This window comes from Drosophila pseudoobscura, chromosome 3 (assembly GCF_009870125.1).
Source record: "Drosophila pseudoobscura strain MV-25-SWS-2005 chromosome 3, UCI_Dpse_MV25, whole genome shotgun sequence".
Lineage (NCBI taxonomy): Eukaryota > Metazoa > Arthropoda > Insecta > Diptera > Drosophilidae > Drosophila > Drosophila pseudoobscura.
Window position 1 is genome coordinate 11,828,419 of NC_046680.1, and position 16,902 is coordinate 11,845,320.

General features: G+C 44.4%; 1 protein-coding gene across 50 annotated transcripts in view; it reads right to left on the bottom strand.

Moving 5' to 3' along the window:
• The window catches only part of shot (dystonin-like protein short stop), a 75,224-nt gene that overhangs the window by 42,044 nt on the left and 16,278 nt on the right, over positions 1-16,902 (bottom strand). For 20 of the 50 annotated variants that reach the window (XR_004468606.1, XM_033377450.1, XM_033377454.1 and 17 more), the window contains exons 2-8: positions 15,290-16,043; positions 10,609-10,670; positions 10,489-10,506; positions 10,340-10,399; positions 9,964-10,053; positions 9,683-9,853; positions 39-318 (exon numbers count right to left, since the gene is read on the bottom strand). Coding sequence is in view for 48 of the 50 variants with exons in the window: in XM_033377450.1 (XP_033233341.1) it covers positions 39-318; positions 9,683-9,853; positions 9,964-10,053; positions 10,340-10,399; positions 10,489-10,506; positions 10,609-10,670; positions 15,290-15,803 (1,195 nt within the window). In the remaining 2 variants the exon portion in view is untranslated. Of the gene's footprint in view, positions 1-38; positions 319-631; positions 1,398-3,569; positions 3,769-9,682; positions 9,854-9,963; positions 10,054-10,339; positions 10,400-10,488; positions 10,507-10,608; positions 10,671-15,289; positions 16,053-16,902 lie in introns of those variants that run through there. The other 30 variants (XM_015184393.2, XM_033377467.1, XM_033377465.1 and 27 more) reach the window with 12 other exon arrangements.

Consider the following 16,902-nt stretch of genomic DNA (forward strand, 5'->3'; position numbering starts at 1 on the left):
CTACAGCATGAAAGATAACACCATCTATTGTGGCTTACCCTCGGGATCCAATAGACGGGTGACTCCATACTCCTTCTCCACAATGTGGAAGGCCGTCTCTAGGCGGTCACGTGGCCGATCGTTCCTTGCCTTTCGCCAGTCAAGCAAGTCCGGTCGGTTGCGGTGCACCAGAGCCGAGAAGGCCAGTCCATCCCGCCACGATGATGTGAAATCGTTTACACGCACGCCCGGATACCGAGCCGTAGAGCGGCGCGCCCATCGCAGCAAAGCCTCACGTGCGGATACGTTGTCCTCCTTGCCCACAACAATATCGGAGATCTGTCGAGGAATGCGCCCATAAATCGTTAGTGAGGGAATCATCGAAAAGCAAATCAAATTAAAGAAAGTAATCAGAGCAAAACTGGGTAAGGTCCTTTGGATATTATGCAATAGTTTTAGCGAATTTGATCCGTTTGGATCCGTTTAAAAATAAATAATATATACATAGATATATGTATGTATAAACACGACATCAGCCGAAGGCTGTGCCATTCTTTCGTTCGCTTTCGGCTAGCAGCAGCATCTAGCTCTCTTCCAGCATGGATATCGATATATGGATCGATTTATGTACACCCCCCCAGGCAGTCGTTACCTCTCTGTGCTGCGTGGACGACGACTCAATGGCCAATGGGGCGGGCAGAGCCCGTCGATACTCCAGCTCCGAGCTGCGTATCATTTTTGCGGGCGGCAACAGATCCTCAGCGGGCTGGGCGTTCTCCTCGGCACGACTCAGCGTGGTCACCTTGCGGACAATGTGCGTGGTCACGCGTCGATGGCCATTGGGCGCCCGTTGCGATGTCTTGGTACTCTCCACGCTGGAGCCCAGCACTTCGGTGGAGATGCGCTTGTTGCGCGTCACCTGCTGGTAGCTACCGCTGCTGGCCGCCGCAGAGATGTTCCCACCTGAGGGGACAAGGGCCCGACTCTCGGAGGTGCGCCTGCCATTTCCGGCCGCATCCTGGAAGGTCACCGTACGCTCAAAGTTGGTGCGCTCGTGGGGCACGCTGCCCAGAGGCGACACTCCCGGATAGTCCGTGATCACAGCCTCGACGGTGCGTTCCCGCTTCGTTTCGTGGCGGTAGCGCAGACTGGAGTCATCGATGTTGGTGGTGATGGGCGGACCGCGGGAGGAGTGGACCACTTCGCTGCCGCTGCTGAGGATGTCGCCTCGGCCCCCATTCGTTTGCCGCACCAGCTGTTGTGTGCGCTTTAGCGTCGATTGCGAGCTGGAGTGCATTTTGCCGCGATTGTTGCAGCTATCGTTGTTATCGATGCTGTTATCGTTTCGTGTTCACTTTGTTTCGTTTAGGGTTCGTTACAATTCGTTTCGTTTCGCGTTCAATTTGCGTTTCTTTTTGCTATTTTTGTGCGTGATTTAAAAATAATTGTTATTCTTTTTCTTTGGTTCGTTTCGTGCTCGCAGACAATTGAGTTGCCGGTCCGCAATTTGCGTTTAATTAAGCCAAAGCCGAAACCAACCAAAGCCCAAAGCCCAAAGCCTAAGCCGAAAGCCCAAAACCCGGCACCGGATGTCTTGTTCTATTGCACACCGGCGCCCCGCCTGCCATCGGCATTGCCCTAGACATTGGCAGAAACCCCACAGCGAGCGCCAAGTAGAGTGAACTGAAGTGTTCCGAGCAGGGGGAGAACGGGCGAAGGGGCTCCATCCCATTGTTGTTGCGAATTATTTATTGTGTTGTACGTACACATAATTATCTCAACTGTCTGTCAGTCTTGCTCTGGGCGCTATTTGCTGTTTCTACTGTGCAAAAAATCCCATTCCATCCCGTCCCGTCCCATTTCATCCATACCTACAAGTTCATGTGCGCTGCTGAATCATGATGGGCAGCGGATTCATGAGCTTCCAAGACACGCAAACGCAAGCCTAATTTGCATGGGGAAACATTATGGCAATGGAACAGAAAGCATTCACTCTAGGCTCGAAACGGTCGAAACAGGAAATGAACGAAAGCTCTCGCAAATATTTGGCATCCAATAATCACAGCAAACAACTTGCGAGTCCTATAATGACCAGGGTAATCAGTGGACAAGTGTTCATCAAGCTTTCAATCTAAATCAATGTCCGATCTAGGACTATTCCTGTAATGCAGTCCAAAAAGCACCATTTGGGAGCAAGGACGTGCAGATATGACAGCTGGCATTATGGCATTACATTCTTTAGGGTATTTCCCATAAGCTGTGTAGAATATTCTTATTACACCTCAACTAATGAATACTTTTTCAGCTGAAATCTCTTGATTAATCTACTATATGGCTCAAGATCAATAAGACAGTTGTCATGTCCAAAACGTTCGCCCACCCGGGGAACAAATACAAAAATAAAAACGAAATGTTTGCTTTGCATTTGGAAACCGAGACTGGAGACTGGAGGTTGGAGGTTGTCGTTGCGCCTGTCTACGCCTGCGCACCACCGTGACCAGACCAGAGCAGCACACACACGCACACACATGTATGTATATGGCCAAAAATGCTAATTGCAACATTTGATACACTCACACATGGGCAAACTATAAACGATCTGCGAGGTTTTTATGTGATTATTCCAAAAAACAAAAACGAAAAAATACCTGCGGCTGATGCCTGGGCTTAAAGTGTCTGTGGAGGCGTCTCTAAGAGGCGTTAATGGCTTGACATTTTCAATGACTCTCGAAGCGGCAGCTTCGATGTAGCATCTGGTATGTACATGGTCGTTGCCCATTTGGGGTGGCTACTGTTCGGAATGGTTCGTCGGAAGATGTTCAGATGCTTGCCAATTTGCATTGCCCAACGCTGCCGAGTGCAAGGCACTTTCAAATAATTTAACAAATTGTCTGCTTTTTCGGGGAGCCTCATAAATTAAAATTAATAAAGCAACAGTAGGTAGAGTGGGGAGACAGCCATCGTCAACCAGACGATAATAATAAACCACTTGAGGAGAGCGTCGTGTCGTTAAAAATGGCAACAACAAAAATACGAGAACTAAAAGCTCTGAACTGGAACTGGGGAACCAGAGGGAAACAGAGAGAGAGAGAGAGAGAGAGAGACACCGGTAGGTAAAGGGAGCAAGGAGAGTACGTCATTATTTTACAGCTACTTCTATACTTTATTTTTCAGTCCATTCGCATTTCCATTCCCATTTGCATTCCCTTTCCCGTTTCCATTTGTTTGCAAACAAACGAACGAACGAATTGAGAAATCCACTCAGATTCGAGACCCACTTTAATAATAAACTCGTCATAAAACAAAACAAAAATAATTGAAATAGGCTTGAGGATCGGAGCTACGAATGGAACTCAATTGCAGTGCTCCGATTGAAATCAATTGGAATTGGCGGCATTTAATAAATCAAACAGAACTGATTGCAGTCGCCTTAATAACGTTGTAGATGGATCTGATCGGATTGGATAGCTTGGAGCTCGCTACCCCCCAGGGTCTGACATCATACGGTATTTTCGTACTCGGGAGGAAGGAGAATTAATTGAACAGCTTTGGAACACTTTTGGGCTTTGGTTGGATTGCAGTTTGCTTGCTTTTTGGGGGGGACGGAGCACTTTGTCGGCAGATTGTGATGATGGGAACACACGCGACGCGTTCGTGGTAGTTCGACGGTTCGTTCGGAAGAGTTCTGGTTCCGCTACGGAACGCATGCAAATATGAACATGAGGAGCGGCGGCATCAAATGCTGTGTGCGGCGGCGTCTCGACAACAACTAAACGCGATCTGGCCAAGTTAAAATGCTTAAAGTGTGGCCGCTAGTGCTGCTGCTGCCTGCTGCTGCCCAGGTGTTGACGTCGATGCCAGCGCCAGCGCCAACGCCAACGCCGGCTGCGAATCGCGGTTACAGGTGAGAATAGAAAAAACAGAAACAGAAACCGAAACAGAGTGGAATTGGCACACGGCGATCGCTTTTGTTGTCGCTGTCGCTGCTGCTGCTTCAGCGTTGGCGTCAAAAGCCAAAGTCGGACTTTTATATGGATATGGAATCGCGATCGTGCTGACAGCTGTGCGTGTGTGGCTGTGTGTGTGCGAGTGTGGTTGCCTCTGCCTCTGCCATCCCCCGTTATGGATTGCTGGCTTCGCTGCCGCCACCGCCGCGGTTGGCGTTCCACCTGATTCTGCCGCTGCTGTTGCTGCGGTGCCGCTTTCATGACGTATTTGCAGCCAACACCATGGCAACGACGCCAACGTCCACGGCGACGCCTACGCCAACGCATATGTAACGCAGAAAGAACAGCAACAAAATTACAGCACCGAGAAGGTTGGCAGCACTGGCAAAAGGAGAGGCAGAGCTCTCTGGCTTCCTCTCTCTTCCACTGCTTCCAGGGCTCCAAGGGTTCAGGAGGGGCTCTGCTCTCCTATTCAGTGGGGTACGTCATCGGAGGTACTTCTTTTTCCGTATTCTCATACATTCACAAAGAATATTAACAATGGGAATTAGAAGAGGAAGAAGACGCCGAAGAAACCAAGAAGAACGAAGAATAAGAGACCAAAAAATAACCCAACGAAGAAGGCAGAAAAAGAATCCATAGAAGAGAAAGAAAAAAACAGTAAAGGCAGTAGCAGCGGTAGTGGAATGTATTAAACAAGCGAGAACAACAAGTTTTGATTAAAAATCAGAAAAAAACTTTTAAAAAATTCTAAAAAAGCTTACACACACTGGTCTGAAGGCAGACAAAAATATTGTAGTAGATAGAAACAAAAACCAGCAGATTAGCGGGGAAAAATCCCTTTTTGCGCGATGACCCCATGGTATTTTAGGGTCTTTGCAATTCGAATTTACGAGCAAGTCGTCTCATAACACATCACGACAAACCCATTACACCAGAGTGACCCAAAAACATGGCCCAAACAGAAATTATAATGACTATGTGCAGGCTTACATCAAAGAGCGGTCGAAAATGGCAAGGGAAATGGAGAAAATCTTAGGAACTAGTTCTATGGGAACCAACGAAAATGTAGTAGCACTCAACAGCACATCCTTGGACCTCGATTCGAAACGCATAATCGAATGCTGCAGAAGAGAACGCCCGAGAATCGTACTTAATCAACATTTGAAAGCATTTCAAAGATTTATTTATTCAGATCTCTATTAATTGCAAATTATAAACAGATTGCATGCCTTTCCCCGCTCCTAGGCCAGATTATAACCAAAAAAGGGCAGACATAGAACATTTGCTCGGAAAGGGAACGAGTATCTCTCTCTGGTGGGTGTTGAAATCGGTTTACAGATACTTGTACACTCGTTTCCTCGGATGTGATAGCTGATTTACCCAGACGGAAGTGCAAACTGACGAGTGGCTTGCTTTGATTTATGTGTGCACCAACAGACCTGGCTAATTAGCATGTTGCATGCCTGAACCGTCTGTCTGCCTGTCTGTCAATGCCCCATATGGACTAAGACTACAGCTGTTCCAGAGCTTAAATGTGCTGCCCATGTACTTGCTGGACTGCATTAACTGTTTTCTGTGGCTGTTTTATTCACACACACTCTCGAATGGCTACAGTCAACAAAGATAGTTGGTTGGGTCGCCGGGCAGGTCGGAGACGGTTCCGTCCGGTCCCGTCCGGACCCTGTTCGAATGCACAAATGCATTGCAAATCTAATTAGCCACTGCAGTGGGGTGCAGTGGCAGGGCCGGGCATGCCGCAGGCCTATTAATACCGATATGATGCAACCCAGTAAACAAATGCCGCATTATGCTCATAACTATCGTAATTTGAGCAGCGCTTTGCACTTGTAGCGTGTTGTTTGTGGTGGGGAAACAAAATGAAACCAGTAGCTGACACTTTTCCATGTCCCTGCCCATGTTCCGTTCCGTTCCCCCTTCAGGTCGGGAATCTGTGTGCCTGTAGCCCTGTTCCAAATCGGAAATTGTGGGTGGCTGCGTGGGCGCCGCGGTGTGGCATTCCTTGGGATATATCATAGCTGCTTGTAATTTCATCTACATACCTGAAATGTATATACGTTTCTATCTGTATCTGGCTAATGGATTTCACTGTGTGTGTGCTTTCCATTCACATTAATTATAAGCCATTTGAAACACGTTTACACTTGTAAACGCTATTCGAGTGCAAACAACTGTCGACTCTAACTTTTATAGACAGATCTTTGGCATTTGCATACCAAGTGGGAGAGAGGGAAAGAATCTTACGACTGGTTTCCTTATATGTGCACATCGAATGTCGATTCGATTTATTAATGAAACTCTGACGCTGTTTTTTTATCTGTTTTTGATTTTTGCTAAAGATAGATTTCGAGATTTCGAGATCTCAGCCCACACTCACACACACCCGAGACAAAAACCATTCAAAAATTCAGTCATCAATGTCATAAATTAAGACGAATAAGTGCATTTGTTGTTGGGTTGTTAACATTCCGCTTTGGCCATTTGATACGGCACACAGCTGGTCACATCTCGCGTTTGCTGCCTGTGCGTTGAAGTCTTTCGTTTCGTTCCTACGGCTCTGCTGATGTCATGGACAGGGCAGAAAATACTTTTACACTTATTTGAATTTCGGTTTATAAGCAATTCTTGTTACTGCCTCTGGCATTGACTTTATTGTAACACATACCGCGACGTATTATAATAAATCAAATGCCAACAAACGAATAACAAATAATAATAATCTTTTTCGACTTTGACTTGGAACGATGACGTGAGAATGTCTCTGCTGCTGGGGCCAGCCATTGTCTTGACGAGACGTCTCTCTGTTTGTCAGTTGGCTTTCTTTCGAGGCGTTACTTCTTTATGCCTCGGCGACTTGGCCAAACAACTCGGTTATGGTATTTTGGCCAAATACAAATGCCTCGCATACATCTCCACGCGTCCGTGTATCTCCCCAACTAACTAACGAGCAATGAAAAATGGCAAATTGCTTGGAAAATTATCTGATGCTCATAATGAAAACGTTTGTCAGAATCATTCGACACAGATCTCGTTCAGTGAGATCCCCCGAGGGGTTGTTCCATCAATTTATTATTCAAATTCAGCAATTGAGAAGCTTAGGAAATTGATGTGGCAGCCGCAAGGTTAGCTAAATGGATTCTGACTGGAAATGGAGATTGAGATAGGCATAGGGGGTGGCTTAAAGTGTGCTAAAAACACTAGATCTTTCAAATTGATTGCGGTATAGTACCAAGTAGAGCTTTTAGATTACCAAAGGAAGTACTCAACACACAGGAAGGATTTTCCTTCCATCGTAAATGATGGCCTAATTAAAAAACAGCTCCCAATTGCTATCGCTGTTTCTATGGCTCCCATCGCTGCGAGACGCACAAGCGAAAAGTTCAAAAGAGAACTCCCGAGTGTCCAAAGAAACACAATACATGTCGTGGGCATGACGAAGTATGTACACAGCTGTTCGAATTGAGACTGGGATCGAGGTTCGCTCACACGAACGCAAAAACAAAACAAATGACGAGATTCATTGCTGCTCGACTCTTGCCCCATTTTGTTCGAATTTTAAACTATTAAAGTCTTCTGCTTCAGCATTTAAACTTAATCTAAATAAAATTCTAAATGCATTCAAAATGCAAAAATAAATTCATTGAGAGCTTTAGAACATCCACTCGAACCATCTCTGAGCTGTATTCAAAAGCCTAACAGATGGATTTTCTCTGACATTTAAAGTCTGAGCCAAAGCAAAGCCCCCAAGTCTCTGATTGATTGTTGTCGTGGGTGGTTCATAGATCAAATCGATTTGCTTGCACAATTTATAACTTAATTACAAGCCAAGCAGCGTTACAAACTGCCAGCGGCTGCTGTTTGCGGAAATTGCTCCGACTCCGCTCGGAAACTAATAATAATAATACTACTACTTTTCCCATAGCTGACCTACAAAACACATTGTTCATTAATTGAATACCCCGATGATCCGCACACAAACGAAACGAAAACAGCTTCGTTTGTCGCACCCAAATGGAAAATAGGAATTATGTCATAATTGTAAGATGTCGGTTCGGATTTGGATATAGTATGTACATACATATGTATGGATTTGGGAGATCGAGAATTTGGTATGCAAATCAAGAGGAGATATCCTTTTAAGTCGAGATCTGCCTGGGGGATTTGCATATTCTGCTGCTGCAGATGACATCAGACACCCGCAATTGCAGCAAAAACGATATACATAAATCCTTGGAACAGACAATTGTGGCTGCTGCTGCTGCTGTCGCTTTCTGCGGCCAGACAACAGACAAGAAATAATAAATAAAAATCCCAGCGAAACAGTACATGACGCGCGATTGAGTTTCACATTGTCAAGTGATTTACAATTCGTTCGCCTCAATTGAATGAGCGCCATTTGGCAGCCCCGGTGGCTGATGTTGCTGCTGCTGTTGCTGCTGCTGTTGCTGCTGCGTGTTGTTGCCTCATGGTCGGTGAACTGGCAGCATCATTGAGCATTTATGTGCGCCATCGATCAAGTCGGAGTCAAGCCACAGCCAAGCGAGGCTCCAAGCTTCAAAATGCATCTGCGTTTGTCGCAAATTACGAAATATTCAAGTTTTATATTGCATCTAGTTGCTGTTGCTGTTGCTGTTGCTGCTGCTGTTGACACACATACTGACTGACTGACTGGCTGGCTGGCTGGCTGGCTGGTTGGGGGATTGGTTTTGTGCGGAAATGTGTGCGCCATGACGATGATCTTGTTGAGATCGATGATGATGATGCTGGTGGGGGCTGCTGATGAGTAAGCGCCTGCAATTGATTGCCAAAACAACCACGACTCATGGACCTCTGATTTGTTTTCAAACTTATCGATTCAGATATCGAGGGGATTGGGAAAATTAAATTAATCGATATTAAAGTCGAAAGAACATCTTGTTGAACAATCAACTTTAGCTTGCAAGGCGTCTGCACATAATACCCCCTAGTATCGTATCAATTGTGATACAATCATAGTCGTGTCGATATTTAAAAACGATATTTCGATGACATCGATAAATCTCCCTATATTAATCGAAATCTGTGTTGAACATCGATCTCTAACAGCATAAGTTCCATTTCACTTAAATCCCCATCAAGTACATCCAATATTTATGTGTGATTTTGGCCCTGGCAGCCCCCTTGTTGACTGCTGACTGTTGCTGTTGTGTAGGTGGCCCAAACTAGCTCCATCCCAGTGCTGCTCCATCCACTGGCCGTTCAGCCAACTCACGGCCTTGCAGCTGACGAACTGTAGCAGCAGATACAGCAACAATGGCAGATATAGATACAGCAACAACATTGTTATGTATGTCAGTCAGCAACGGCGGCCAAGAGAAGGCAATCGGGTTGCCTTAAAAGGCGGCGCCGCGTTCGCCAAATATTTTTAGGTAGATCTTGCGTAGCTCGTAGCGTGTCAAGACTGTAGCACTGCGCTGCTGCTGGTGGTGGCGGTGCTGCTGTGTGGGACGTCGAGTCGGCTCAATGAATCGATCGAGCCAACCAAAACGCCCAAATGAAAACAAACTCTGGCCGGGGGTCACCTTCAACAGCCAAGCGGCGGTACGTGGGCGGCGCTGTCTCGATGACTTTGAGGTGCCCACAGTCCTCAGTCGACAGTCGACAGTCGACAGGGTACGCCTACAGTTTTGCTCCAATTACTCAATCAATGAATGCGTAGAATGACGAAACGCATTACCATTGCACCCCCCACTCACCTGGAAGTGCAATATGATCGTCCAGATCAGGCCGAGAGTCAGCTTCGGATTGCCGTCCACAATGTCCTCGGCGCGTATGTTGACCAGCTTGATCTTCTTGTAGCGCAGAAAATCCAGGGCCATTTGTGCATTCTGCAGCATATGGAAACGCATCTTACCTTTCTCGCGTGGCTAAAGGGGAAAGAGACAGAGAGAGAGAGAGAGAGTGTCATGGAAGGTGGTTGAGCGAGAGCGTGACAAAAGTGAATTGAAAACAAATGAATGGATGTATGACCACTCACCAGGTGTTCGCCAGATAGCACCTCCAGGAGTGAAAGTAAGTTGTGACCATCGCGCAGATCTTCAAACAAGTCCACCACACGACGATTGGCCTGCGGGCGAGTGTTCGGGTGCGGGTGCGGGTGCGCGGGTGTGAAAGGAATAATAAAATAATGGTACATACGTAAGTAAAAGTTAAATGCGAAATTCGCCAATCAATTTAAGAGGAGCTACACAACAAACATGCAAACAAACTCAAATCTCTGTCGATTGAACAACAAAATAAACAGCAAAATAAGTGCAAGAATAATTCAACATCTTTCAGGTGATTAAAAGGCAAGAAACAAAAACCATTCAAGTTCTCACTGACACAAAGAAGAGTTATACCATTTCACTTACAGACTGAGAACAACAGGGTATGCCATTTGTGGTAACACACACATGTAGCATAGTGTAGGTCTGAAAAAATTATTATTTCGCATCAGTTCAAGGATTCTTTAAGTGTTGCTAAGCGAAACTGAAATGTTTAACCTAGTGTTGGACAATACCTTGGCATACTTCCAATGCTGCTTGGAAAGGAATTTGGAATGGGTTCAGATTTGAAAAAGCTCTTAGTTTGAGTCGGGGTTGGATGTTTCTTGAGAAGGATAATTCAACCATTTACTCACCTTTTTCAGATGTTTGTTAACCCATTTTGTGAATGTCTTCTTCTGAATGGCATCGCGCTCGTCTAAAGCAAAATTAGTGCAAAGGAAAAAAGAAAAGATCGCATTAAAACATCATTTAGCAGAGCCTATTTTGGTTAGTACTCATAAAATCATGCAATGTTCGGGGGAGTTTGTGCCGAAAGAAGACTCTATGGGGTATGGCATCATCGCTGATTGAGAAATTAATAATGTATGTAAAATGTTCGAAATTCGAACGCCTACCAATCAGCGGAGCATAACTAATTTAAGCAAAAAATTATTTTTTTTTTATATTTTATAGATTTTTGAGGGTGTATTCTTTTTTTCTTTCCTTTATTTTTGCTTACGGTGCGGGTGCGGGCCTAAGGCTTTAATTAATTTGTTTTACCATTTTTTTTATTTATTAATACCCGCTCCTTCTTACTCTCTCTACGCGCTGTACCGCCTCTCGCTTTGGTGTATCTCTTTGGTCAATGCTGCCTTTGCCTCGGACCTGATAAACACCAAAAAACGATAACAAGTCGAAGGAGGAGATCCAGCTTTGATTTGTGAGTTCTTTCGTAGGAATAGGCAATCTATAGATAAGCTAATGGTCATGTTCTTCTTTACCTTCGGCACAAAAGTCCCGAACATGTTGCAGGTTGTTAAACGGTTAAACGATTAAACGGCTTGTGCGGCAATCAGTGGGGTAACAAACGCTGCTTTGGGCTGATAGCTGATAGCTCCACCAGACAACATCCATGCAGGGTCTTTTGTACAATAGTACCTGTATAATATATACATATATTTGTGGCGTATATCCCACCCGATCACACGTTATCTAATCACAGGCCCAACTGTAGAACAAAGGAAAGGCCAGTCCAGAACTACTCTGGCGATCCGCAGAAAAGTTCAACGTCGATTCACAATCGAATCGAATGGAAAGGTCTCCCCTTCAGTAAAATTGTAAAAGTATTAAGTCGTTCAATAAACCCGATAAACTGAAGTGCCATACAAATAAAACAATAAACAGGGAAATGGAATGAGGTGGAGGATAGAAAAGAAAAGAGGATACAAAAGCTACTCAACTCGGAGAGACAGAGGCAGAGTAGAAGCTCAAAAGCAAAACAAAACGCCGAAAGATAAAAACAACTGCAAGGGAGAGGGATAGAGAAAGAGAGAGAGAGGGAATCGGTGGGCGAGAGCCAGCGCGATTAAATGAGTGAAACAACCTGTTTGACTGTCTTTTACTCTCTTTAACACTCTCTTGCTCTCTCGCCCTCTCTCTCTCTATGAATATGAAAAGGTTCGAAGCTGAAATGCCCTTGAAACAATATTAGAGAACCAGAAAAGGGATTATTGTTAAGCTTTATAATGGTATTGTAGTACCCTGCTATCACCATGGGAAATAAGTACATAATAGCTAATGCAATTATTGGCCAACATTTAATACATTAAATCGTAGCAAATTTGTACTTGGCGTCGACGAGTCTAGAGTGGAAACACTGTTTAATATTAAGAAACATGAAATAATCGTCCAGTTGATAAGAACAAATCAAAATATAGGTAGTAGTAGTAGTAGTAGTACATCGTGATGGATCGAATGTTTAAGATTGATGGAAACTGAACAATGCCACAATCAAAAGAGGTACTAATAGATCAACATATTGTATTTCTTGTACGTCAGCCTTAAGATCTCAATGTTAGGACTCTCGTTCTGCTCTTACTTTATAGGCAATATTCGTTCGTACCCTTTTTTTGCAAGTGGAGATCTCCCTCTCTCTTCCTCGAGTCAGAGAAAAAGAAAGAGAGCTCGAGTTTAAACATGTTCCTTCCACCTCTGACTCATTCGATTGCAATTTTCCATTCAGGCGCATTCATTCCACCTTCCTTGTCTCTGGGACCTTGCCTCCAACCATTCATTAATGGATCTTTTTCTTTGGCTGAAAATCTTTCTGCACGATTGCATTCAAGCTGGAATCGTAATCGGACAGCTCTTTTCCCCCTTTCTTTCCCCTTTTAGAGCCAATAACAATAATAGCAACAGCGAACAAAAAAAATAAAACGTTCATAAATATTCACAGAAAATTGTTGTTTCTGTTTCTGCTGCTGTTGTTGTTGTTGCTGTTGTTGTGCAAAGGTGTTCGACTTCACACACATATAGAACGCTATCGGAGTTTCTTCTGTGTTGGTGGGGCGTTTGAAGAGCGCGTGATGATGTCACGTTCTAAGTTGGATTCGTTTTCGACGATTAAACGTTCGTTAAGTTGTTGTTGTTGTTGTTATACTCTAACTGAGAGTATGATGATATTTCAGAAATGTTTGCACTGAATAAGATTACCCTTCTACATATATTTATACATATGTCTTTCTCAATGGTATGAGGATAGGATGGAAAAGTGTTCTGCTGCTGCTCTGCCGCTACACGTACGGTGTAAAACAGTGTCCGGCACCAATACAATCACATTTTTCCGTTGTCTGGTGTTCCGTTGTGCCTGTTGTTTACGCACACAACTAATCAGTTAAATTTCATAGTATTTGTGGTGAACACTGCTATAAACTTGATAGTATAAAGCCATAAATATTGCCAGAATCTGTCTTTCCTTCCGGCATAACTCAATCAGATTTCAATTCATATCAGACTCATCTTTTATTGATTCTTAGAAATCGTCTGATCGTAGAATAGGGTATCAGAAGATACGGCCACCCAAGCAAACTCCCCCCTCTCTCTCTCTCTGTCCCGCTTTTGGTTGTTGCTGGAAACATTAAGAGTGGCTTATTTGATATTTGTTAATGTTTATTTTTGCATTTAGTCATTGTCATTGATTAGCACTCTTAAAGATACATATGTCATACGCACACACAATGCACAATAAAATGGTTTTTTTTTTTTAGTGAAGGACGTTCTTTTGTTGTTTTGACCATTCGCAATCGCTGTTGATAAGAAACACACCGACGATTCCCAACGATTTGCCCGATATAAACTATGAACTCAGAGACAGACTGACAGAAATAGTTATGAGGGAATGAAGGAATGCACCGCCAAAGCGGAATTCTGATCGTATCTATGACAAACTCGCAGCGCCAACGGCGCCAACAAATTAGTCTCAATAACTATTCAGTATCTTTAAAAATCAAACACAAAAACCACTCACGAATGTTTACAAAAAGTCAATAAGCTTCAAGCTCGTTTTGAAAGGCAAATGAGTTTCGGTTTGAAATTCGAGGAATTCTTACTGTTAATTTTGGCAAAAATTCGGCTTCGGATGACCGCAATGCTATGATGATGATGATGATGATGATAGCCACAGACGCCACAGAGAAACCTCATCACAAGAAACCAGAACAGAACAGGCCAGGCCCCACTCTAACCAGTTTTCCACAAATAAACCAAGTTAACCAATTTTTTTTTCTGGGACCTAACTGAATCTCTGTTTATCAATCAATTTTGGGTGCTGTGCTGGCGAAATGTTCCCGTCGCCCCTCAAGGTCAGGGCCTGGGACCCTTTTATTTGATCACCATTTGATGTGCCAAGAAAGGTGTGAGTGTGAGTGTCTGGGGCCCGCGACCGTCGCGGGTTTGTTTGCCCAAGAAGTGTCAACAGCTTTGTGACTGGCGGAATATATTATATTTGGGAATAATTAATATCATTGTTGGTTAGCCAAAAGGCGGGGAGACAGGGACATATCCCTGAAGATCCGCAATCCCTGGTGAATGTCAAATGCATATCATTAGAGGGGGAACGTGTATAATGTAACCTTCTATCGCAATGCAATCACCCCCGGTGCTTGAACTTCGGGTTGGCATAACATGAATGCCAGTCTTAAGCAGCGGCTCATCGATCCCAAATTAAAAGAGCTTGCACTCTGCTAAAGACCCTATTTCAAAGAACTTTTTGAGGTGGAACTTCCCTCGAGAGAGGGACTGAATGCAGAATGCGGCCCCTAATGGAAGGCTCGAGAAATCTTTTAGCTCCATTCGTTATGGGTTCATGAGGGCCTTGAAAATGTTCGATCACCGAAAAAGCTTGCATATGTACATAAATGATATATAATCCTTAAACAAGTTCGTATTCTGGCTGATGATATATTTGACCCCTTAAACCAGTTGAGAATCATAATACAATGCCCTGTAACTTTGTTTTTAGTTAGCAGCGATCGTATCAAAAGAGCAAGCAAAGAGCTTAAGCTGCCAAAAGTTGATTGCCATGACCTTGACCCTTTATAATTCGCTTCCAACTTCTAAGATTCCGAAGCTTCCGTCATAATTGTGTGAGGAGTGAAAAACATGTTTTCGTGTTAGTTAAGCGCAGCGCAGAAAATCATAATTGGAATTCAGCTACAGACTAGAAACAAGCCAGATTTCGGTTTCGGCCGAAGCAAAAGATACAAAAAAGTGTTTAGAACCAAACAGGCAAAAATTTCAAATGCAAATGATTTCCGCTCAAGAAATTAATAATAAATCTTTTGGACTGTTAGAGCTGGCAGGGGAACAGATACAACATATGCTTGGGACATGTATCTTTGCTGGTTAGATTTTAGCAGGCAACAGGAGGATTAAGAGAACCTCCATCTGAACAGATATTTAATGAAACGAACCAACGAAACTTTCAACTGGATCATGCCTTGAGGGAAACGGAATCGGAAATGGATCCCGTGGAAAACTCTATTTGTGCCGACTTACGCATTATGTCCCAATCTTCAATAAAATGATCCCAAATGGACATGCTACCTTTGAACTGGGTGAGGGCATCCTCGTATCCGCCCTGCGGCTGTGGCTGCGTCGAAGAGTGCTTGGCCTTTTTGGGCGCGGCCGGACTTCCTTCGTACAGGGGAGAAGCTGCTGCTGCTGCTGCTCCTGTGGCACTGCCCACCGAGGATCGGTGATGGTGATGATGATGCTGATGATGGTGACTGTTGTTGTTGCTGCTGCTGCTGTAGATCTCCCGATCGCGCTGCTCCCGCTGCGACTGATGGAAGTCCAGGCTGCCATTGTTGCCCCCACCACCGGGCGACTCGGAGATTCGGGCCGGAGACTGGCTGCTGCTTGTTGCATGGTGGTAGCTCTGGTGGTGGTGCGACGTCTGCCGCGAGCTGCTCCGCTTCATCGAGTTGGTGCTCTGCTGGTGCGGCTGCTGCTGCTGCTGCTCATTGGGATCGAAGCCGAGGCGATCTTTATAGTAGGAGTGCGACGTCATCTTGTGGGTGGCACAACATTAAAAGCGAAGAACAGACTTTCCCCCGAACACTTGATGTATGTATATTTATAAATTTTTAGCACGTTTCGGAGTTTATGTATATTTGTGTGTGTCTGCTTTGCTTTCTGTGGGGTGTGCGGATGGATTTCTTGTACTGCTTCGTCGGATGGCACTTTGGGATTTTATTTTTATTGCCCACAATTGACAAACGGTTGGAATGGATGGCTGGCTCTTGTTTATCTGCGGAGTTGGAGTTTTTCAGTACACTTCAGTGTATATACATATATAAATTTTAACGAGTGGCGATGATTCAGACGGAACGCTTGGCGTACTTGAACGTGAAATCATCGGCACAGCACAGCTGAAGGCAAATGAGATGCAATTTGCGATAGATCTCCCGAGGCGAGTGCAAAAGAAAACCCGAAAAATTAAGTAAAAGTTGTCGCCGGCTGCCGGCTGCCGCTTGCCGTTTGAGGAAGTGTCTTCTATAAAACTATATATGTATGTATCTACCATATACCCCACTATTTTGTCTTGGCGTTTGCCGGCATTTTGTTCCAATTGGCCAAAGGCCAAGAAATAAAAGAAAACATACTGAGCGAAATGTATCTGCCAGATACAGAGAGAGACACATAGAGAGGTGCATTTTGTCGCCAAGAGCCAAAGGGGCTCTTGAACTGTATCTGAGCTGGGGCCACAGATACACATGTACACTATGTATCTGTCGGATTCGATAGAGAAACGACCAGAAGAAGGGCGATCGAGATTGAAATCAGACAAAAGCTCAATGGCTTCACTTTTTCTCCTTTCTTTCTGCATTCCGAACAAACGACAAAAATGAAGTTAAACTTTGATTTATTTTTGGGTTTACTTTCATTTGCACAACTCTCTTGTGGTCAAAAAGAGGTCTTCTGCTTCCCATGGAGTTTGCTTCTTTCGGCGAATAAATATAAATAAATTAATGTGGCAGCTGCGGGCCCAGGAGACGGGTTGTTGCTCTGATTAGATACGCACACCGTTATATGTATATACGCCTAGTATAAGACATTTGTATGTATATATGTATATCTGGGAAGACACATTTCATTTCTGGCGCTCA